At 53.2% G+C, this 23,196-nt stretch overlaps 1 protein-coding gene across 5 annotated transcripts in view; it reads right to left on the bottom strand.

Moving 5' to 3' along the window:
- TYW1B (tRNA-yW synthesizing protein 1 homolog B) overlaps nt 1-23,196 on the bottom strand; it is an 87,801-nt gene that overhangs the window by 30,667 nt on the left and 33,938 nt on the right. For all 5 annotated transcript variants that reach the window (XM_069033103.1, XM_069033106.1, XM_069033104.1 and 2 more), the window contains 4 exons: nt 23,035-23,153; nt 14,569-14,678; nt 8,807-8,984; nt 4,456-4,591 (listed from right to left, as the gene is read on the bottom strand). In XM_069033103.1, the coding sequence (XP_068889204.1) occupies nt 4,456-4,591; nt 8,807-8,984; nt 14,569-14,678; nt 23,035-23,153 (543 nt within the window). The remainder of the gene's footprint in view (nt 1-4,455; nt 4,592-8,806; nt 8,985-14,568; nt 14,679-23,034; nt 23,154-23,196) is intronic.

Here is a 23,196-nt window from a genome sequence, read left to right as displayed (position 1 = left end):
TCTCCGTGCCCAGGACAGGCTGAGGGAGCTGGGGCTGCTCAGGCTCGAGAGGAGCCCCAGCTGAGAGGGGCCCTCAGCCCTGGGTGTCCCTGGCTGCAGGGAGGGCTCAGGGCAGGGCCCAGGCTCTGCTCCGGGGCCCGGCAGTGGCACCAGAGCCACGGGCAGGGCCTGAGCCCAGCAATTGCCCTGCACAGGAGGCAGAACTGCTGCCCTGGGCAGGGCCCAGCCCTGAACAGGCTGCCCAGGGAGGGGCTGGAGTCTCCCTCAGCGGGGATTTTGCAGAGCCCTCTGGGCACAATCCTGTGCCCTGTGCTCTGGGATGGCCCTGCCTGAGCAGGGAGGTGGCACCAGGGACCCTCTGGGGTCCCCTCCAGCCTGGCCCAGCCTGGGATTCTGTGAAGGCAAAAAGCCCCCTCAGAGCTGCAGCCAAGGGATGTGAACCATGAATAGGACACGAGCTGCTCCGTCCCATCACCATCTTTTCTCCAGCTGTTCCCAGAGTTTGGGTAGAAATCCACAAGCACTTTGTCACCTGGGTCACTGCATCCCCATCCATTTCTCAGCAGCTCAGCAGGAGATTCCCATTTGCCCCAGCCAATATTCCTATTGCTTGGGAAAACACTTGGTGATTTATGAACAATGACCAGGACAAGTTTCCAGAGTTCCTCAGCCTGCAGAACATGGTCCAGTCACCCTGAGGGAACAGAGCCCAAACCAAACACCAGCGGATCCCACATCTGACTGGGGGGGAATGACAGCTCACAGATCATGGGTTGTTTTCCTGCTCAGCACATCTGGTTAAAGGTATTTTGGAAAAAAAGCATCAACTTGATTCTAAAACCTCCAGGGATGGAAAATCTCCCCCTTCCCTCCTGAGCTGGACCCTCATCACTAGTTTGGAACCCATTCCTCATTCAGATATGGATTAGGAAGCAGCAATGGCTGGAAGAAACATCTTTCAGCAGAGATTTCTCATCCTGATGATGAGATAAGGATTCACACCCTCAGTGCCTGCTCCAAGCACTTGTCTATCAAGCCAAGTCACCTCTCAATCACTCTCACAAACTCAAGGCTGTCAGAGGATGAGGCTCCAAAACTCAAACGTGGTGTTTGGGAAGGGAACAGTCTGAATTTCACGTGTTGATGTTTTTCTTTTCCCTCTCCATTTAATTTCAGGGGTAGAGGACTCAGGACAAGAACAAAGGGAGCCTTTGGAGTCCACCTGCTGTTTAATATAAGCTCCTCTCTCAAGAAGTGCTTCTCAGCACAGAAAATTTAACATGAAGATGATTTCAATGAGAACAGCTCTAGGAAGGATCAAACTTGCTCCAAGTAGCAGTGGACAAAGGGGGGGGGTCATGTTGTTTGCTGCAGAGAGAAATAGCACAAAAGCTTTTTATCTTTTATTCCTGGGCTTCCTTTGAAAATGGATGTAGCAACTAATCCCCAACATGCTGGATGAGGCTGTCAGATCATCCTGGGAAAAATTTGTTTTAAATTCACCCCTTTACTGAGGCTCAAGAACTTTGTGCAGAAGTTCAGTTAAAAGCATGAAATCCATTATCAACATGACTGGGCCAAGGCCGGGCTTGATGGGGCCAGGAGCAACCTGGGCTGGTGGAAGGGGCCCCTGGAGGTTGGAATGGGGTGAGTTTAAGGGCCCTTCCCACCCAAACCATTCCAGGATTCTGAGGTTCTATAACCACCTCACTGAGGCAAGAGGTTTGAAGGCCATCTTTGCCTGGGCTCTCCCATATTTAACAAGACCTGGGCTTTGGCTGGAGGAAAGGAAACAGCCAAGACAAATATCCCCTCTCCTTTCTCACTTAAATCCATCTCCTTTCCTCTTCTTCTCTCCCACTTCTCAATCTAGATTACCAAACCAGAGGATTACTTTGCCACCACCCACCCCTGCAGCCCCAGTCAGGGAGGAGGTAGAGAGCAGGACGAGCACCTCCCAAACCTCACAAGGGTGGGCACAGCAGGTACAACTCGTGTTCCTATAAACTCCCTTTGCCCACTTTCATTTTCCACTGTGCCCAGCCCAAAGCTGCCCATGGCTGCTCAGCAGTGACTCAGATGAGCTGCAGAGCCAGCTCCTCTCGGCCTGGAAGGACTGAATCAGTCTGGAAGGTTTGTCAGGCACTGCGAAAATCTGGGACTTGTGTTTGTTTCTGGATAAATTAACATCACCTTCCCAAGACAACGCAGCAGCATTCCCACCCAGCCTGGAAGAGGGCTGGTATCTCCCAGGAGCTCACAGCTGCTTTAGCTGCCACCACCTCCCGTATTCCACAGTCCCACAGAACAGCTCCTGGGAGCTCTGGGCCAGGCAGCTCGGAGGGGAGCAGGGAGAGGTGCTGCTGCCCAGGAGCACTCTGAGGTTCTGGCTACCAGAACACTGTGTTTGATCAGTGCAGGGAGTGTCCCCTGTGCTGGCACCGCTGAGGTCACACCTCCAATCCGGGGTCAGTCCTGGGCCCCTCGGGACAACACAGACCCTGAGGGGCTGGAGCGGGTCCAGGGCAGGGAATGGAGCTGGGAAGGGGCTGGAGCCCCAGGAGCGGCTGAGGGAGCTGGGAAAGGGGCTCAGGCTGGAGCAAAGGAGGCTCAGGGGGGACCTTGTGGCTCTGCACAAGTCCCTGACAGGAGGGGGCAGCCGGGGGGGTCGGGCTCTGCTCCCAGGGAACAGGGACAAAGGGAAATGGCCTCAAGCTGTGCCAGGGGAGATTCTGATTGGATATCGGGGAAATTTCCCCATGGAAAGGGTGCTCAGGCCTTGGCAGGGGCTACCCAGGGAGGTTTGGAGTCCCCATCCCTTGGAGGTGCCCAAAGAAGGCCTGGACATGGCACTGAGTACCCTGGGCTGGGGACAAGGTGGGCATCGGGTACAGGGTGGACTCCATGGGCTGGAAGGACTTTCCATTGAGGACCTCAATGATTTTGGGATTAAGAGGAAAAACCAACAAACAGCAGCTTCCCCAAGAGTTCCTGATGTCCCCTGTGTGATGCTGCCTCGTGCAGCTGAGCAGGGCTGGTAGAGCAGGGTTTCACCAACTGGAACAACCATTAATTGGCTCTTGTGTTATCAGTGTTTCAAGGACCCTTCAAAGTGGAGTTGCTTGGAGGAGAAAATGCACCTGCTAGTGGAGCTGCTTTCTCCTCTCCTCTTCACCTTGACCAGGGTATTTTTAGCCGTACGGACAGACTTGCCAATACTTTCACCTTCAACTGTTTGCAAGGAAACTTCTGACAACCCCCAGTAACGAACACCCAGGGTCAAGAGAGGCAGCAGGAAAGGAATGATGGGCAAAAGCAACTTCCCAAAAGGCTTTTTCAGAATTTTGTGCCTTCAGTATTTTAGCTCCCCTTCTTCCCACAGATTCCCCTGCTCACAGAGAATTTAGTTTGCACTCGATTTCAGTACCCTCAGAGTTTGGCCTGAGGTTCTGCAAAAGAGCAGCTGTACCTCCACACACAAAGCACCTGATCACGCTGCCCGCTGCCTTTGCAGCAGCAAGTGCCACTCAATGCCTCTGAGTCTCACAGATCTACTCATCTAAGTTCCCTTGGCAGAGAATGGTCCAACACTGTCATCCGAGAAGGCAGAAAAACTCATTATTCCAACAAAACCTCATTATTCAAAGGCAACAGTGTCTCTTGGCTGTTCATCCCAGCAGGTAACGTGTCAGCATCTGCCAGATCAGTAAACACAGCCCTGGCTTCCATCAGAGCAGGAACAAGAGAGGCAGACATGCTTGTGAGGCACTGTTCTTACTCACTCACGTGCTGCTGGGCCCAGGAGTGCTTCATTAATTACTGCACAGCTCCCCTGTCACACAGAGCCTGAGCTGCCACCGCCCCAGGGCCCCCAGGACTCAGCTGAGTCCAACACAGTGCAAAGGCCCCCCGTGCTGTGAGCTCAGATCCCCTGGGCTGGGTCAATCTTCCAGAAAAAAGCAGATTTCTCTGGAGCAGGAGAGTGGCAGGGCTACCAAACTCCAGCTTTAATGTCCTTTATGACCGTTTCAAGGGAGCCTCTGAGAGCCAGAGCAAAGGGACACAGGGGATTTACAACTCTTCCCTGGACTTCCAGCTTTCCTTCAGCAGCCTGTTTTCAGCGTAACCCCTTTGTTAGGAAATCTTCTCTTATTTGATCATCTCTTCATCTCACAGCACTTTATGTTCACAGCATTTGCTGTCCCATCTGACGCATCCTGCTCTGGAAAACTGCTCAAACCTGCTGCACTTCCCACACCTGAAGGCCCAAACCATGGGAACACACTCCCAACATGCCCAGAACCCACTCCATGGTTCATCTAAAAGCCTCTCAAGTCTTCTGCTTCTGCAGAAAGTAGGAGCAGGTAAGGTGAGAAGGAAGAGGAAAGGTGTGGTGAGTCAGCAAAGTGCAGAAGAAGAAAAAAGCCATTTAAAAGTCCATTCTTCAGTGCGTACCTTTTCAGCCAAGGCCTTTAAGCTGTCCAGAAACCTCTGCCAGAAGTCCTTGAAGAGGGGTCTGTCAATCCTCCTCAGGCTCTCCTTGGTGCTGGCATCCACGCTGACATAGAGCTGGGTCACAGGCTCCAGCCTCCTGCAAAGGGAAAAGGGAATTGCTGCTTTCAGGAATCTGCTGCTTGACCTTGTGTTCTCCCACAACAGCAGCACCAGGAGCTGGACAGGATTCACAGGGAAAACCACCAGAGCCCAGAGGTTCATGTCTGCCAAGTGACCACCATCAACAGCAAGGTGTTACAGCCTCAACAAACACCCCCCAGGGCTGAGAACTCACACACAGCCCTTGGCTGACAATTCCATGGTCATTCCTCACGCACCAGGACACATTTCACTCCAGTGGAGCTGTCACACATCGGGAAAGGCTTCCCAAAGGACGGGGTTCAGGTGAGGCATGGAGAGGTTCTGCAATCCACAGAGCTCTGCCCTTTCTCCACCATCTATTTGGCCCATGGGAAAACATTCAACAGAAATGGACAATGGGAGGAATTTCTTCATGGAAAGGGTGCTCAGGCCTTGGCAGGGGCTGACCAGGGAGGTTTGGCGTGCCCATCTCTGGAGGTGCCCAAGGAAGGGCTGGAGGTGGCACTCAGAGCTCTGGGCTGGGGACAAGGTGGGCATCAGGCACAGCTGGGACTGGACGATCCTGGAGGGCTTTTCCTACCTCAGGGATTCTGTGACTCTAAATTCAGCCCTAATTCAACCAGTTCCTACTGCTGGACCTGCTGAACTCCCCTGGCCTGCAGCTGGATCATCAATGACATTTTTGAAGGGATCTCAAAGCTGTTTAGAAAATAAACACACACACAAACCAGCACCGTGTTCTCCTTCCACTGCTAAGGCTCTTATTCCCCAGAAATCCTGGAGCAGAGCCTTTCTGGTCACATGTGCTGCTCACAGCACCTGGAGCCCAACACTGGGAACTTCTGAAGGGATTGAACCTCCTGTGCTGTGGGAAGAGCCCGGGTGGAGTCTGATCCCTTCCATAAATGCCAGGGGAATGAAGGAGAAGCAGCAACACCACAGTCCATCAGCAGAAGGATCAAAGGGATTAGGAACAACCTAGAAAGGAGCTCCCTTAGAATCCCAGGATCACTGAGGCTGGAAAAAGCCCTTCAAGGTTGCCAAGCCCAGCCTGTGCCCAATCCCCACCTTTTCACCAGCCCAGGGCACTGAGTGCCACGTCCAGGCCTTCCTTGGGCACCTCCAGGGGTGGGGACAAACTTCCAGGATGGAGACAAACCCTTGCCCCTGCCAGAAGTGACAGAGGCAGTGAGGGTCACACAGCCACCCCTCGTGGGGGCTGCAGCATGAACAACCACATCCCAATTTACCACAGAGCCCTCAACATTTGGGGACAGCATTTTGGGAGTGTTTTGTGGGAAGGCTGTAATGAGCAGGCACCAGTCCCAGCTTCATTTGGTTCTCTAGAGAAGATGAGAAGAAATCAGAAGCTATTGTTCAGCTGCCAAACAGTGCCACCTAAAAATACACTGACCCCTGCCCACCCCAAAGGTGACAGAGGGATGAGAACTGGCCAGAATGAGACTGAGCAGAGCTTTGTGTCCAGAAAAATCCACTTAATGTGGACGCTCAGCCAACCATCTGAGCACGTTCTCTCTGTGTGTATTTAGACAGCAAAATGAAATAACCCAGAACAAACGGAACATTTCAGGTTAAAATCTCAGTTTTGTAAACAAGTTTGTCTGGACTGGCAGCCCAAAGCCACAGACTCCAAAATGACCAAATGTTCTGGGCCTAAGTGGATTGAAGTGCTCAGTTTCAAGGAATACTGAGCCAAACTCTTTCTTTACTCAGTGCTGTCTTTGCTTAATTAAAAGGGGTCCCAGTGAAGATGGAGCAGGTGCTTGTCAAAAGAAGGGCTGAGAAAAATCATCTCTTCTCAAGCCTAAGGACAAGCAGGAGCCAGACTCACTGTCAGCATGGGGGAAATGAAGGAATTAGAATTGGTCCCAGGCAGGGATTTCAGCCCCACATTGCTCCAAATGGGAATGGTCCACAGGGCTCTGCACAGCTGGGAATCGAGCCAGGAGGAGCTGGGCACGTTCTGCCAAGGGGGAACAAGGAGAAGGGGCAGCCATGGGTGCAGTGAGAACAAGGACACAGACTGGTGCTCCTGGGACACAGCTCCAGTGCAGAACTAACAGCAAATCCAGCTGGATGGTACAAGGATGGATTTGGGGTGTGAATTTCCGAGCTAGCTCAGACACCTCAGGTGAAATGCAGGACACCAAATCCATGGCATTTACACATGGACTTGGGCAGAAATCCTGAGCTGAAATCTTCAGCTGAGCCGTGCCACTCAATGAATAAATTGATTTCAGGCCACCAGCCCTGAGGTGGCTTCACCAGGCAGGACAGAGCCCACAAGGGACAGGAACAGCAATATCAGAAATGAGCATTTGCTTATGGGCATTAATAATCTGCTCATTATCGTTATTATTATTGATCATAAGTGCAAACCCACACACGAGGGTTGGTCACAGCCACGGATCAGAGACAGGAGCCAGGTAAGGGTTCAATAGGAGCTCCCCTGGTGTAAAACCTCACTCAGTTCCTTGTGAGCCTGGGGCAGGTGAAGCTGCAGCCCAAAGAGAGGAGGAGGAGGAGAGGAAGGCACAGGGGGCACCCACTGGAGCCCCGTCCTGAATCCAGCACCACTCCAGGCCACGCTGCCCTCTCCCTGAATGGGCTGGACTGGGTTGGGTTGGGAGGGACCTTAAAGCCCATCCTGCCATGGGCAGGGACACCTCCCACTGTCCCAGGCTGCTCCAAGCCCCAATGTCCAGCCTGGCCTTGGACACTGCCAGGGATCCAGGGGCAGCCACAGCTGCTCTGGGCACCCTGTGCCAGGGCCTGCCCACCCTCCCAGGGAACAATTCCTTCCCAATATCCCATCCAGCCCTGCCCTCTGGCACTGGGAAGCCATTCCCTGTGTCCTGTCCCTCCAGCCCTTGTCCCATGTCCCTCTCAGCTCTCTTGCACCAGAGGTCACCCTGCCTATTTCGGGACAAACTTTTGGACTACAGCTCCTCTGCTGACAGCACAGAAGTGAGCTGGGTGCCTACTTCAGTTCCCATATTAAGCAGATCATCTGCTTTGATGAGCCAAAGATCAGCTGCAATTTTTAAGACAGCAAGACTAGCATTTTATCCCCTTCTTTTTTGTTTCTTTTTAAAAAGATTCAGCAGATCCGAAAAGTGCAGCTTCAAAATAGAGTGTGTGCTCTCTTTTTAAACTGCTATATTTAGGAAAGAGCAATTTCTATCTATCAGGCACATAATACATGACTTAAAGTAACTTGATTACACAATTATTCAATCTTTTGGAATGCCTTTGTGGTGTATAATTACTCACTCCCAAATTGCCTGCGCTCCCCCCTCAGTGCCGGATTCAGACCACGAGAAGGAGTGCAAAGGAAGCTCTCCCGGGAGCATTGGCACAGGAGGGAGCTGGAATGGGCTGGGTGACACAGCAAGGCCACCCTGCACACAGCTCCCACGGCTCCAGGGCTGGACTTGCTGCTGTTCTGAGCTGCTGGGACTCTGAGGAGCCTCCAGCCTCCCTGGAGCTGCATTTCCCCACGTGCTGCCCTTCCTTGCTACACTTTGGTAACAGCAGCCTGATGCTCCAAAACATCAGAAAAAGGGATTCTTTACCTTTGTAAAGACTCTGAAAGAGTTCATTAAACTGTTTGGAAGATTTCACTCAAGTCCCTCTGAGGGAGGTTGAACGGAGCCCGCTTTGCTGATGAACATGTGCTTGTCACCTCTCCTCGTCCTGCTGGAGGTGCTGGGCCAGACAGAGCTTTGGGCTGAGCCTTCACAGCTGCTGCTCCAGAGTCAGAACAAACATCAGCCCCACAAGGCAATGCCTGAGCTCAGTGCCCTGCTCTGGCTGACAGAGGGACTCCAGTTATCCCTGCCCCGGGCACAAAGCACAGCTCACCCACTGCTCCCCTCCTGCCACACCTTCACAGGTGCCACGTTCCATCCTCTCCACTTCCAGAAGTCATCATGGTTTGGTTAGCAGGTACAGAAAAGAAAATCAAACTGAGGGAAAGGGATGAGAAAGAGCATGGGGAGACTGAGGTTAAAATCAAACAGACCCTGAGGGGGCTTCTTCATCACTGGTGCTTTTGCAGAGCTGAGTCCGAGGGGCCACTAAAGGGGATAAGGACACAGGTCAGCACTCCAATGTTCCAGATTAGGACACAGGGCAGCACTCCAGTGTTTCAGCAGGAAGTTTAGCAGGGATTTCCTGCAGCTCTTACCTGATCTCCTCGGGGAACTGAGCGTTGGTGACCAGGAAGGTGGAGATGCCGTGCTGGTGCAGCAGCCTCACGAAGCGGTTGATCTGTGGGTACATGATGGGCTCCCCCACCAGGGACAGGGCACAGTGCTTCACCGTCAGGGCCTCCTCCAGGCGAGCTGCCTTCACTCCTGACACGCCTGGAAGGGGAGAACAGCCTTAAATCAACAGCGGATGGGCCCTGAGCAACCTGCTCTGGGGGAAGGTGGCCCTGCCCAAGGCAGGGGTTGGCACAAGAGGAGTTTTAAGGTCCCTTCCAACCCAAACCCTTCTGTGGCTCTGTAACAAATCCCCCTCCCAAATATCTGTATCCATAACACACCTGGCACAGGGAGGGCTGAGAAGAGCAGCTGGAGCCCTCCCAAAGCACAGGGGACACCAGGCCACAGGCAGGACCCAGGAGCAGCTCCACAGCACCCAGAGAGCAGCAGCACCCAGAGCCTGGGGCTGGGAGTGCCCTGGGCACTGCTGAGAGCAATTTGCTGGTAACACCTGAGCCAAGCTTAAACACTTGAGCCAAGCTTTCCACTGCTGAGACCTCGGGGATGCTGGTGAATGCTGAGACACAAACACGCAGGGCAGCTCAACGCCACTTCAAGCAGGTGTTAGAGAAGAAGCCCAGGTCATTGCTGCTGCTGGTCCCTGTGGGCCTCCAGGAGGAGCAGCCCCCAGAGCAGCCAGCACAACTCCCCAGGCACAGCAAGGGACCAAACCCAGACTGCAAACACAGAGCATGCAGCTCCACAGAGGATGTGTTACACAGAAAACCCAGCACACGGCACAGTCCTGAGCAGCCAGAGACCTTCCAGAAGGAGAACACGAGGAGCTCAAACGTAGCATCCACGTGCAAACAGCACCTGAGTCCCATTCCTGATGCCCACGGGGGAGCTGGATGCTCCTCCAGCCCAGCCACACCTGACCAGGTGCTCAGGACCCCAGATGAAATCAGCTGCCTCCAAACAAGCTTTTGTTCCAAATCTGTCACTTCACATTTCCCTGATGTGCCTTGATGTACTTGAATCTTACCTGCGGCTTTAGATTGGGGGTTGGTCTGTTTTAAAGATAAAAAACAAAGCCTGGAGTGGGAATCCAGGTCCTCAGCTCCCCTCTCGTTGCTTTGACGCTGCAGTACAGAAAATTACAGCTCTGCTGCAAAGCCCAGATAAAAGAGGTGTTTGTGGATATTGCTCCAGCCTCACGTAGCAAAGCTGGTTTGGAATCAGAGCAGGGCTCCGTGCATTTTGAGGCAGCCAGGCTCAGTCCTGAGGAAGTGACAGGACTAATGGTTATTCCATAAAAACCTGACAGCACTAAATGAGAGCTTTATTGGAGAAGAAAGCGGCATCTCAAGCACACGCTGGGATTAAAGGACTAACTTTCATATTCCTAAAACTACTGCAAGTCAGTTTTGGAATTAATTAATTTCTCTCTCTCAGCATCTTGCATCTGGACTCTCATAATTACCCTGCCAGCTCTATAAGCAGACAGAACAAAATCCCAACATCCCCTAAAGTTTGAGCAGAACTTTCCCAAAACAGTTTACACCAAACCTGGCACCTCCACCCGGACAAGGGAGTGGTTTTGTGCCCAACCATTTGAGCACGTGAATCAGCAGCCAGGCAGGGATAAACTGCCCAGGATGAGTGTATTCCAGGAGGGCATGAACTCTCCTGAACCCCCTGCTCCTGAAATCAGCTCCCAGCAGAGCACACAGCCAAGCCCCTGTGGTCATATCCCTGGAAAAGCTGATTCCAGCTGCTCTCCCACTGCTCAGTTAACGTGGGAAAGGACAGCACCACCTGGCACAGCACCCTGGAGAGGCTGGGGGCTGACTCTGGTACCCCTTGCAAGGAGCTGAGCAGCACCACAAGAGCCTGGGGCACTGGGGGATGAGGGCCCTGCTCTGTCCGTGGTTATCCATGGGCACTCCGAGGATTTCCTGGGACAGGTCATGCATTTCCATTTGGTTTCTTCCCTGTATTATCAGACTCCCACTCTCCCACTCCTGAGTTATGTTTCCATCCTGGGTGTGCCCTTTGCAAGGGCACAGAGATTTACAAGTCGCTCCCCAGAAAAATGTATCCATCAAATGAACTTCCCACCCTCGCTCCCTATCAGTGAGGAGTCTCTCCATCATTTACTCCAAGAGAGAATTATGGGGCTTTAATGGCTGTGCTCTCCACATCCAGCACAAACTGTGGCAACACTGCAGCAGCAGATGATTCATCATCACCCAGAGGCACCCAGAGTGTAGAGGGCTGTCCTGCAGGGTATCCTAAAGGATAAAGGGACACAAGAATTCTGTTCCTTCGAAGGAGATCTCCTTTGCACTGCAATGAATAAAGCACTGGCTGAGCTCAGCAGTGTCTCTGGCCCTTGCAGTGGGTGTGTGGATGCACCTGCCTGCAAAGCTCTGGGACTGGCACTGCAAAGAGCAGCACCAATTTGTTCAAATGGCTCAGGGGGGCATCTGAGCACCACCCCCAGACACTCCAGCCCTGAGGGCTCCCTGGCTAAGACACTTCCCATGTTTTCATTCCCCAGAAGCCCAAACAGTCTGTTTTACCTCAGGGGCCAGGGTCCAAACACCTCAGCCCTGCTGGGACCCCTCTGGAGTCCCTGTGGGTGCCCAGCCAGTGCTGCAGCATCACAGACACATTAATGTTGGGAAAGACCCTGGGATGGAGTCCAACCACTCCCCCAGCACTGCCAGGGCCACCACCATTGCCCCAAGTCCCCAGGTGCCACATCCACAGGGCTGTTAAACCCCTCCAGGGATGGGGACTCCACCCCTGCCCTGGGCAGATGTGCCAGGGCTGGGCAGCCCTTTCAGTGAAGAAATTCCTGCTGCTGCTGCCCACCCTGAGCCCCCCCTGGCCCAGCCTGAGGCCGTTCCCTCTCCTCCTGTCCCTGTTCCCTGGCAGCAGAGCCCGACCCCCCCGGCTGCCCCCTCCTGTCAGAGACTTGTGCAGAGCCACAAGGTCCCCCCTCAGCCTCCTTTGCTCCAGCCTGAGCCCCTTTCCCAGCTCCCTCAGCTGCTCCTGGGGCTCCAGCCCCTTCCCAGCTCCATTCCCTGCCCTGGACATGCTCCAGCCTCTCAGAGTCTTTCTTGTTGGTGCCCAGGACTGGCGGTGCCCCAGCAGTGCCAGCACAGGGACAGAGCCCAGCCACAACCTGTCCTTCATTCCCCACAGTGACCTGGGTGCCCTCACTGCTCAACCAGGTGGTTTCTGGGGTTTTGCTGGCTTTTTTCTCTAAAACTCAATGCCAATAAACCCCCCTGCTCTCTGTGCAGAGCTGCTGGAGGAGCCAGTCCTGTTCCTGCCCAAGGCAGCTCCAGCCCTGGCACTGCCCACTGGGGACTCTGCTCCTGCCAGAGCCGAACATTTCCCTGTCCCTGGCTCGCTCACAGAGCTCCTGCTCAATTTGGCTTTCACTGCTTCCACCCTAACAGTATTTCCCCACACACCTCAGGGTAGAACGACATAAAACTCACTAAACGGAACAGGAGCTCCTGGGCTTTTCTTACCGATTTTTCTTCTCCTTAATAAACCTTCGACTCACAGCACTCAGGACAGGAATGTTGCCATCTATCACTCTGCAGAAGTAAACCAGCTTTGCTTTTCCCAATCTGCTGCCAGTTCTGGTCCAGAGCTTTTCTTTTTCCTCCTTTCACAGTTCCAGGTCAAGGGTAACTGTGCTCAGGATGCACAGGCACGTTTTGAGCAATATTTATGAATTTGGAAAACAAGCTCCAAAAAGAGAGAACTGGGATGTCCTGACAGGCCCCCTGACACTTCAGCAGTATTTCAGATGCTGAAAAGTCTATCCATAATCGTTCCCTCTCCTAAACCCATTTGGGGAAGACAGCAGGGTAAGGGAAGGAGAAGGTTCTTCCTTGGTCCAGGGTGATAATGGCTTTACTTGGGAGACTTGAAAGCCTCCAGGGCTGGAGGGTCCCTCCTCTCCAGGCCCCACCCTGACTGAACAAGCTCACTTTGATGTGTAACGTGTCCCTCCCAAACAGAAACCAAGTCTGTGTCCCTTGTTCTGGGGACAGGGACAATCCCAGCACAGACTCAGCTGGGGTTGTGGATCTCCTGCAGAACCTCCCAGTGCTCAGAACCACAGAATCATTAACGCTGGGAAAAACATCCACGATCATCCAGTCCAAACACTCCCCAGCACTGCCAAGGCCACCACTGACCCCTGTCCCCAGGTGCCACATCCACACGAATTCTGAACATTTCCAGGGATGGGAACTCCACCCCTGCCCTGGGCAGCTGTGCCAGGGCTGGGCAGCCCTTTCAGTGAAGAAATTTCCCTAATATCCACCCTGAGCCTCCCCTGGCCCAGCCTGAGGCCGTTCCCTCTCCTCCTGTCCCTGTTCCCTGGCAGCAGAGCCCGACCCCCCCGCTGCCCCCTCCTGTCAGGGACTTGTGCAGAGCCACAAGGTCCCCCCTGAGCCTCCTTTGCTCCAGCCTGAGCCCCTTTCCCAGCTCCCTCAGCTGTTCCTGGGGCTCCAGCCCCTTCCATGCATCCATTGGCTCAACACTGGTGTTTCTCCAGGTCCCCCTGAGGCAAAGCCCTGCCCTGAGTGCACCTGTCCCCTCCCCAAACTCCCCTGCCAAGCTGCTGAGGGTGTTTCAGCCCCAGCACCCCTGGGGCAGCTGATGTTTGACACGGTGCCAACGAAACCCCAGCAGTGAGGCTTCCCTGGAGCTGCTGCTCCAAACCAGCCACGTGAGGACAACGAAGCCCATGGGGCCCTACCCTGAGCTGTTTTTCCACCCATGATCCAACTGCAGACACTGAGACAGAGCAGCTCCGCTCTGCTGACAGAAGGGTTTTGTGCCTGACACACCCTGGGTCCATCGGATTCTCCTTGAGCACAGCCAGCCTGAACAATCGGGTTCCCAAAATTACAGCCAAGGCCAGGGCTCATCTCACACGTTTTTATGGCTGTTGCATTCCATTCCTGCTGCTCACAGGCAGCTGGGAAGAGCAGAATCCTGGAGCTGTCCTGCCAAGCTGGCCAGCCCCGCCAGCACGCACAGCTGACCTTGGCAGAGTAGCCAGATCATCACACTTGGGCAGTAAAACCCCCCAGCCTTCCCCATAGTACAGACACAGAATATCAAACTGCAGGAATTTCTGTGGGAAGCAAAGGGCAGTGCTTTGCAGAGGTGCTGTGGAACTGCAGCTTCAGTCACAACCACAGGTACTGAATAATTCCTGAAAATCAAAACCCGCTGGTTGCTGCTGTTTCATTGTTAATGAGACAAACACAGCCCAGAAGTTCCAGGGCTCACACAAAGCTGGGTATTGAGGCTGGCAGAGTATTTCCTGCCAGGTAAGAGGCTGATTGCTTTTGCTTCCTACCTGCCCTCCCTCTTCCAGAGGAGCCAGGCTCCCCCATCACCCAGGCTGGCTTTAACCACTGTGGAAGGCTCTGCACACCGAGGGAAAGGATTTCACAACTACCAGGATGCACCAGAGGCAAGTCCACTCCACTCCCTCCAGGCAGCAGCACACACTCAGGGGCTCAGACTCATTTCAGCAGACATTAAATGTGCCACAGAAGCTTCTTCACCCCCATCTTTCTGACACCCCGAATCTCAGGCCTCCTTCCCAAAGGACCAGAACATTCTCACCTGTGTTTGGAAGATGCCACTGCTGGTTATGCTCTAAAAGCACCAGGGGTGGGGACAGAGCAGAAGTTACCTTTGAACTGCTTGATCATGTTCTGGTGGTTCTCAATGGCCTCCTGCAGGATCACCTCAGGCTGGTCCATCTTCCAGCGCCACTCGGTGCCCACGGGGTTTGTGTGGTGCCTGAGGGAAGAGGGGGCAGTCACTCACTGTCACTTGTAACCCACATGGAGAAGTCACCTGCCACCTGCAGACTTGGCATCAGCAATATTCAAAGCAACAAGAAATTCCCAGCAACCTCCTGCTGCTGCCCCAACCTCTGGCTGTCACCTCTGAACACCACTCTCACACCCCTCTCCCTCCAGGCTCTGGTCTCCCAGAAGGAAGAATGGACCTTGTGGATAATATTAAACTTTATATGCCTATTTTGAAGCAGGGGTGAAAGGTTTCCAATATATATTATATATTCCTATATATATATATATATATTTGGAATATATATATATTCCAAAATAATGCCTGCAAAAACCTCTACGAAGAAAGGGAGACTGGTTCTGCCTCCTCTCTGCCCACAGCTCTGCAGAAGGAAGATCCCAGGCCATTTTTAGTTCAGTTTCAAAGGTACCAAGCACCACCTGAGGACAGGATTTGTTTCCACCCCGATCTTTGTGTGGTGCTCTGGTACCAGGACAGAGGAGGGCAGGCTCCTCCAAGCTCCCTGAAGAGAGCAGGAAGCCTGTGCTGTACCAGGGATGCATCCCGATGGATCTGGGTCATCTCCCAGATTTTAATCCCCTGAGCCAAGCAGATTGCAGGGGAAAATCACAGAACTGAGGAACAGCTGGGTCCCACTGGGTTGGGAAGCCATCCTTGCCTGGAAAGGATCACTGTCCCCATCTCTGTTTTCTTGGAAACCAGCAAAAGTCAGTCCAGGTAAATCCACACAGGCACCTGGAAGATCCACAGAGTTCCTCCCCATTTCTTACTTTATTAGCATGAGAGGATCATCCAGCCCTTCAATATCATCCGAGGGAAGTCAATGAAATTCTGTTTTCACCTCCTCATTCTCTCTCCACCTTTTCCTGCTTCATCCCAAAATATGCTCCAGAAGTCCCTCCACTTTTCCCTACCACTCCCACAGCACAGTTCATTACGAGCAGCACACTGGGCGGGGTCCTTCACAAAAGCTCTCGGATTAACTCAGCTCTGGACAGGAGAACAACACCAAGCAAATACACACTCCTGACACTCAGCTTTCCAGCCAGGTGAGCTCTGCTTCCTGCAGCCCCCTCCATCACCCCTGACACCAGCCCTGGGGACAACTGGGAGGTTACAGCTGCACTCAGCCTTCCAGCTACAGGGGATCAGGACAAGACTCCCAGAATGTAACTGAGGGAGAAAGGACAGGGAAGCACCTTCCCAGCATGAAGGGGCTGGTCCAGTCCTTACCAGGGACAAGCAAAAGGCTCCCACTGACCTCTGTACAAGGGGGAACGGATTCAAACCAAAAGAGAGGAGGTTTGGGATGGATATCAGGGAAAAAATTCCTCCCTGTGAGGGTGGGCAGGCCCTGGCACAGGGTGCCCAGAGCAGCTGTGGCTGCCCCTGGATCCCTGGCAGTGCCCAAGGCCAGGCTGGAGCAGCCTGGGATAGGGGAAGGGGTTGATCTTGATGACCTCTAAGGTCCCTTCCAACCCAAACCAGTCTGGGATTCTGGGATTCTTCAAGTGAGAAACACCTGCAGCTGCACCCTCTGACAGTGCTAAAACACAAACTCCAAACCCAGGCTCAGTAAAATCAGCCTTTTCACCCAAACATTTCTTCATCCACTTCAAGAGCAAAGGTTCAAACACTGCTCTCAAACTTTACCACCTCAAGGATCCTTTAAGCCAAAGCAGCTTTTTGAATTTCCCCTTTATTTCCGCATCTGGCAACACGGAAAGTTTTCTGAATGTCAGCTATAAAAGGCATTTATAAAACTCTTACATGTTTAACTGCAAAACTTGTACCTTGTATATTTAATAGGGCTAGCTGGCAGGAAATCAATAGGCTCTGGGTGCACCCTGGACAGCGATTAGTGTCCAACAGGCCCTGCATTCTTAACACATCCAACTCTTTAATAAACACACCAGGTCAAGTCTACAGAGCTGCTTATCTGGCAAAAAGGAGGTTCTCTGCTAAGAGGAGGACAAAGGAGCAATGTCTTGGGCTCAGGAGATTGGTCCCCAGCCCCCAGCACAGACAGAATTCCAGTGTCACCTTCCCATCCCCTCCCATCACCCACCTCACCGGCTACGCCAGTCTTGAGCAGGAATTTGTGTCGGGGATTCATTCCTTCCTTCCTTGCCAAAATAACCCAAGTAAAATGAAACCTTGCCCAAATCCCCTCAGGGCAGAAAACCTTGGTCCTAGCAGGGATTCCAGGTGTGAAACAGGTTTGGTTTGCTCCTTCAGAGACACCTCAGTGCCACAGCCCCACGGACTGCACGGAACACGATGGGAAGTTCCTGCTGGCTCCCCTGGAACCTCCCCAGCCTGCCTCCCATCCCGCTTCCCCTGCAGTCTCAGCACACCTCCGATCCCAGGACTATGGGACAGCATTCCCTGAGTCCCTGGCAGCCCCTGGGAGCCCTGTGAAGGTGCAGCTCCCCAGGGGCTGTGTTCTGCCTCCCCAGTTGCTTGGGGACTATTTTAATAAATCAGCTTTTGCTTCATCCATTCTGCAGATGGTTATTAAGGAGCTCTGAGGGCAATGCAGCTCAGGGATAAAATATCATTTACTGCAGTGATCGACTGCCCCAGGGTGATGCCTGGTGGGGAACAGGAAGGTGAGGAAGTGCTGGTGACAGTGACATGAGAGGACAGAGCACATCATTCCCAGGGAGGGCAGGAGCAGAATAAAAATCAGAAGAATTCAAGAAGCAGGCTCAGTGAACCCTGAGAGCCAGCAGGGGAGATCCCAGAGGAGAAGAGCTGAAGGGAAAAGAAGTTCAGGAGAACTGGCAGTTTTGGAAGCCCTATTAAGGCAGAAGTGCAAACTGCAGCAATAAAAAGCAAAGACAGAACAACAAAATCAATCTGCTCCTCTGCAGCCTCGTGAGCCTCCAGCTGCAAACAAAGGCAGGAGCACAGAAACTCAGGGCCATCAGCAGAAGGGGGAAGGCAAAACATCAGACATGACCAGGAAAGGACACACGGAAGAGATCCCAAGGACCTTCCCTGGAATGAGGGGAGGAGGGAGACCGCAAAAAAGGCTTGGCCAACGCACAAGCCAAGCATGTTTGATGTTCCTGCTGGTACAGTCTGAAGCTGGCTGTACCTTCCCTTCTGCACCTCCTGAGAGCCACAGGAGGAGCCCAGACTGGGCTGGGAAGAGACCAGGACTGAGATGCTGAATCTGAACGAAATGTTTTCCCTAGGATGGGTAAAGTCTCCCTAGAGCAGGCTGGATAAATGGGCTGACAGGATCAGAGGGTGCCAGGGGTGGCTTAGACTGGACATTAAGTGGAGTTTCTTCATGGAAAGGGTGGTCACAGGGCAGTGGTGGAGAGGTTTAGAAGCCCTGTGGATGTGGCACTTGAGGACACAGTCTGGTGGCCTTGGCAGTGCTGGGGGAACAACTGCACTCAAGGATCTTAGAGGGCTTTTCCAACCAGAAGAATTCTGTGATTTTCTTCCCACTGAAACCTTAAAGATGGAGATGCCCCACGCTGAAAATCCCAGCTCTGAGATGCTCCCTTTTTTAAGAGCAGAGTCTCCTGAATGGTAGGTGATGCTCAATGTCCTGTGCTTGTGTCCACCCATCCCACCCCATCCCACCCCTGCTCAGCACAGCTTCCCAGACTATTCCAAAACTCACCTGGATGCCAAAATGTGCAAGTTCACTTTCTAAGCCCCCAGTCACTGCCCCGCATCAGTGACTGCTGGACCTGGCACCAACCCTGCAGGGACAACCAAGGCCCAGAGAGGACATTTCACAGCCCATAATCTGTTTATATGCACCATAAATTGCCATAAATTTGGGAGCTGACTGTAACAAGTACCAGAACCTTCAAGAAGTCCAAGTCCAGGAGAACACAAAGTGCTATAAAATGAAAATTAGAGATTTCAATCCCACACATGAACATTTTCTGCTAGAAATGCCTCAGATGACAGAGCTGACAAAGCAGCACATAAAGGCACCAAGGCTTTTTTTACCAGTCATGGGCACATTCTCTGTTGTCCCTCACCCCATTTGTTTGGTTATTTCAAGAGCTCCTGGCAGACAGACAGGCCCAAAACTCAACAAACCAGTGAAGAACCCAGTGAGGGATGAACCTTGGTCACAACAGATCCCTTCAGGGAACAAACCCATCACCAAACTGAAACCCTGGGAGGGAAGAGCAGCAGCTGAGCAGAACCAGGACTGGTGGCTGGACATGCACAGAGACTCTCTGAGCTTCCAGGATCAGCTTCCAGGTGTTACAAACCTTCACTGGCCACTCCTTTGATATCAATACCCCCCATTTCCCTCAAGAATTTACCCCCTGGAATCAAGTTAGTTACTGAGGAGAAGCTTTTGTTTTCATCTGTTTTCAGTTTCTTCTTAATTTTTTAAAGACCTTAAGCACTTCTCCTGTGAGAGATTATTAATTTTTAATCTCTGTATTTTGCAGGGCTTACTGTGATGCCTGGCTTTTGGCCACCCACAGATTTAGTGTCTGAACACAACTTCAGCTGCTGTCTACAAGCAAAACCTGAAACCTCCAAGCACAGGTACAAACATTAAAGTTACAGCAGAAGAAATACGAGCCAATTTCTTCACAGGATATTTCACTCTGTCTGGTTTGCCTCCTCCTCAGATGCAAAAGTAATAAACCCTATTAATTTAAATCTTATTTAGCTGTTCCATCTCTCCACAGTAATTGATTGGGCTTTGGACACTGAGCCAAAAACCCTCATCAAATCAGGCCTGCCTGGTGCCTGTACTGCGGGGAGGTGTCACAGAGCTCCGAACCCACACTTGCTCTAATTGATTAAAAGATTTGGTCACTTGCACATTTCCATTTAGGCAATTAAGCTAAAGAGACACAGCCCCAGTGAGAGCAGCTGGGAGCAGGGATAGAGAGTGAGACTCCCTTGGAGGGCAGGATTATGACTGGGGACGCTGCAGGAATTGAGGTGTGGGGTGTCCCCCTCAATGCTGTTGATGGAACAGCCTCGGTGCTGCCTGGGGGGGACGCCAAACAATCCACCTTGGAGAATCACAGAATATCCTGAGCTGGAAGGGACCACAGGGATCATCCAGCGCAGCCCCTGGCCCTGCACAGACACCCCAACAACCCCACTCTGGGCATCCCTGGCAGCGCTGTCCCAACGCTCCTGGAGCTCTGGCAGCCTCAGGGCTGTGCCCATTCCCTGGGGAGCCTGGGCAGTGCCTTTCCCTGAGGTCCAACCTGACACAGCTCCAGCTGTTCCCATCTCCCAGGTGGCTTTTTCTGTCCCCACAAAAAGCTGCCACGCAATCCTGCATCCCCAACCTCTCTGAAGGGGACAGGCAGGGAGCCAGTGAGGAGGCCCTGGCAGCTGAGACAGGTCCCAGGGACAAGGGGGCGAAGGAAAGCATCCAGTGCAGAGTGAAAGCACATCTCTGACAACAACCCCTAATTTTCTGAGGGTGTTTGGATACTGGCTCCACCCATGAGCTCAGTGGAAGGTGTCCTGCCCACAGCAGGGGTTGGAACTGATGGCCTCTAAGGCCCCAGCCCAAACCCCTCTGTGATTCCATCATTACTGGTTTGGGGCCAAAATGTGTGAGCCAGGACCAGCCAACTCCAGTGACATCCAATTCCCAGGGAAAGCAGCTGAACTGCAGCATTTCTTGCCAAAGTGAGCAAGAGAAAATAAACAGGCTCCTTGGCCTTTCCTTCAGGGATCCGGGGGGAGCTCAGTGCTTGTGCACTTGGAAACACTGGCGGAGTCTACAAATGTCAAAATCCTGAAAGAAGAGATCAAGAAGAAAGAATCCCAGCAACCTTATCTGCAAGGCAGCGTGCAGAGCTGCACGAGGAGCCCAGCACAAAACCTGTGTGAAAAACATTCTGCCAGCAGCAGATCAGTGCTTCACGTGTCTGCAGCGCACAGATGGCACCTGCTGCTTGGGAGCTGCCTTGTTTATCCTGCCCAGCCACCAGGGCCTGCAGCTCCTCTTCAGTCTCACATGCTGAACAACCTGCAAGGTGTGGGGGGCTTAAAACAGAGGCCTGACTGCAGGGTTTGGGAGCTGGGCTGGCACAGGATCAGCAGGGATTGGGTGTGGGAAGGAGGGAGGGAAGATCCCCCTCACAGCCACACAAAAGCTGCAGCAGCCCAGGCACAGGAGCTGGAAAAGTCACCAAAAAGAAACCTTTTTAAGTCAAGCTTAAGGTCCTGGGATGAGCCTCAAACTAGGCCTTACATCTTCCAACTTAAACTTTCCAGCTTCCAGGGGAGGCCTGAAGACAGCCAGCTGCATTCCACATGGGAGAGTTCAACACCTGCCACCCCCCTTCCCACAGGAGGGAAATGAATGACTCAATACTGAAACTCTGAGCACAGTGCCCTAGGAAGCTGTTTCCTTGCACTCAGGTTGCAGCCATCAGGAAAATCAGCATTGTAGCACTCGTTCTCATCAGGCAGAGCCCTCTGAAGTGACAGGTGACAGCGACAGGATGACGAGTTAGAGACACACGGAATGGTGCCAGCTTCTCTGGGTCTCTGCACTAATGGACTGATTTATCAATTATTGATAAATCTGTACTATCTCATTTATCAGTTTCTGCACTCTCCAGTTCACACTTGCTGGACTTCCCTGATGCAGCCTATTCCACATCCAGGCTGCCAGAAAACCCTAAGTGATGGCATCTGGAAGAGAAACTGGGAAATGCTCTGTGGAGCAGAGCTGGGAACACAGCCCCTCATCCTGACCATGCTCCTGTTTGCTGTTTAGGATGTGGCCTGTGTGTGGGGACAGAGGGACACAGGGCCACGTCCCTCCCAGCACAGTCCCATTGCAGGACTCAAAACACCCCCACACGGAAACAGAGACGAGCAGAAGGTTTTCCTTCCCAGGCACTGCCTGCTCTGAAGCAAAGCAGAAGCTGCACATGAAATGTGCCATTTGCTGCCTCCTTCCCAGCCAGGATCTGAGGAAAGCCCACCCAGAGCACCAGTGGTCACTTTGGAAAAGACTCCCAAATGCAAACCCCACAGGATGCCCAGTGTCCAGTGCTCACATTTAACTTGGGACACAGCTTTCAAGGACCCTCAAAGTTCAGGCAGCCCTTTAAATGCTCCCATGAAATACCTGCGTTATTAAAATCCGAGGACTGTGAAAGACAGAAAGAGGCACTCAGAGGAATCTGGCTGGTTTTGCATGGAAATGTTATCACAGAATCCCAGAATGGTTTGGGTGGGAAGGGCCCATCACACTCCACCCCCCTGCCATGGCAGGGACACCTTCCACTGTCCCAGGCTGCTCAGGGATTACTCACTGGGATGCTGGACACGCAGGCTGGGGGATGGAATGGGTGTTGTTGGCAGCCTGGGGTAAGGCACAAGTCCCAGAGGAAGTACAGCTCAAATGGGACAATTTAGCAGGGTGGAAAACAAAAGAGCTCAAAGCACAACCTCCCTGTCCTCCCACTCCAGGCACTCTCACGTCACTGCTGGCATTTCTGCTGAGCCTCAGCCTCTCTTCCCAATCCCACCCTGCACTCCCCCAGCCTGGCACACACCTCCCTTGGAAGCCCAGGCAGGAGTGAGTGAGGAGTGCTGGAGCTGCTCAAACCAGCACAGCTCCTTTCCTTCAAAGATTAACCCCAAAGTCAGTCCTCTGAGAAAAGGGGATACTCTCCTAACCAAAATGGGGAGTCATTGAGTTGAGGACAGGTTGTCCAGCCTGGAGCAAAGGAGGCTCAGGGGGGACCTTGTGGCTCTGCACAAGTCCCTGACAGGAGGGGGCAGCCGGGGGGTCGGGCTCTGCTGCCAGGGAACAGGGACAGGAGGAGAGGGAACGGCCTCAGGCTGGGCCAGGGGAGGCTCAGGGTGGACAGCAGCAGGAATTTCCCCATGGAAAGGGTGCTCAGGCTTTGGCAGGGGCTGCCCAGGGAGGTTTGGAGTGCCCATCCCTGGAGGTGCCCATGGAAGGCCTGGATGTGGCCCTCAGTGCTCTGGGCTGGGGACAAGGTGGGGATCAGGCACAGGGTGGATTCAATGATCCTGGAGGACTTTCCCAATCTCAGTGATGCTGGGATTTATCAGCTGCTGGTTTAGGAAGGCAACAGTTACTGAGTCACCACTTTTCACTTGTTCAGAGCAATGGAATTGGTGGGGGTGAAGGTACTTTAAATATGGAAAATGGTCCCGTTTCCAGAGACGCTGCCACTGCTCAGCACCTCGGGGGGGTTCACACAACACCGCCCGGCCCACGCTCTCCAGAGCACAGCTGGAGCTGGCTCAGGGACAGCTGCCGTGTCCCACAGAGCCCCCACCCCGGAGCCACAGCCCACGGGTGCCTTACCTCCAGCAGAAGACACACTTGTTGGCACAGGCCAGGCTGGGGGTGGCCTCCATGCAGCGGTGGCTCTCGATGCCATAGAAGGTGTGCTTGTAGCAGCCCCCGCGGCCCCGCAGCATCGACTGAGGGAGGGAAACACACACCAGGAGAGTTAGAAACCCATCT

The sequence above is a fragment of the Aphelocoma coerulescens genome, chromosome 19 (assembly GCF_041296385.1).
Source record: "Aphelocoma coerulescens isolate FSJ_1873_10779 chromosome 19, UR_Acoe_1.0, whole genome shotgun sequence".
Classification (NCBI taxonomy): Eukaryota; Metazoa; Chordata; class Aves; order Passeriformes; family Corvidae; genus Aphelocoma; species Aphelocoma coerulescens.
The sequence above is the reverse complement of the archived record's forward strand: the minus strand, read 5'-3'. Positions and strand labels throughout refer to the sequence as shown.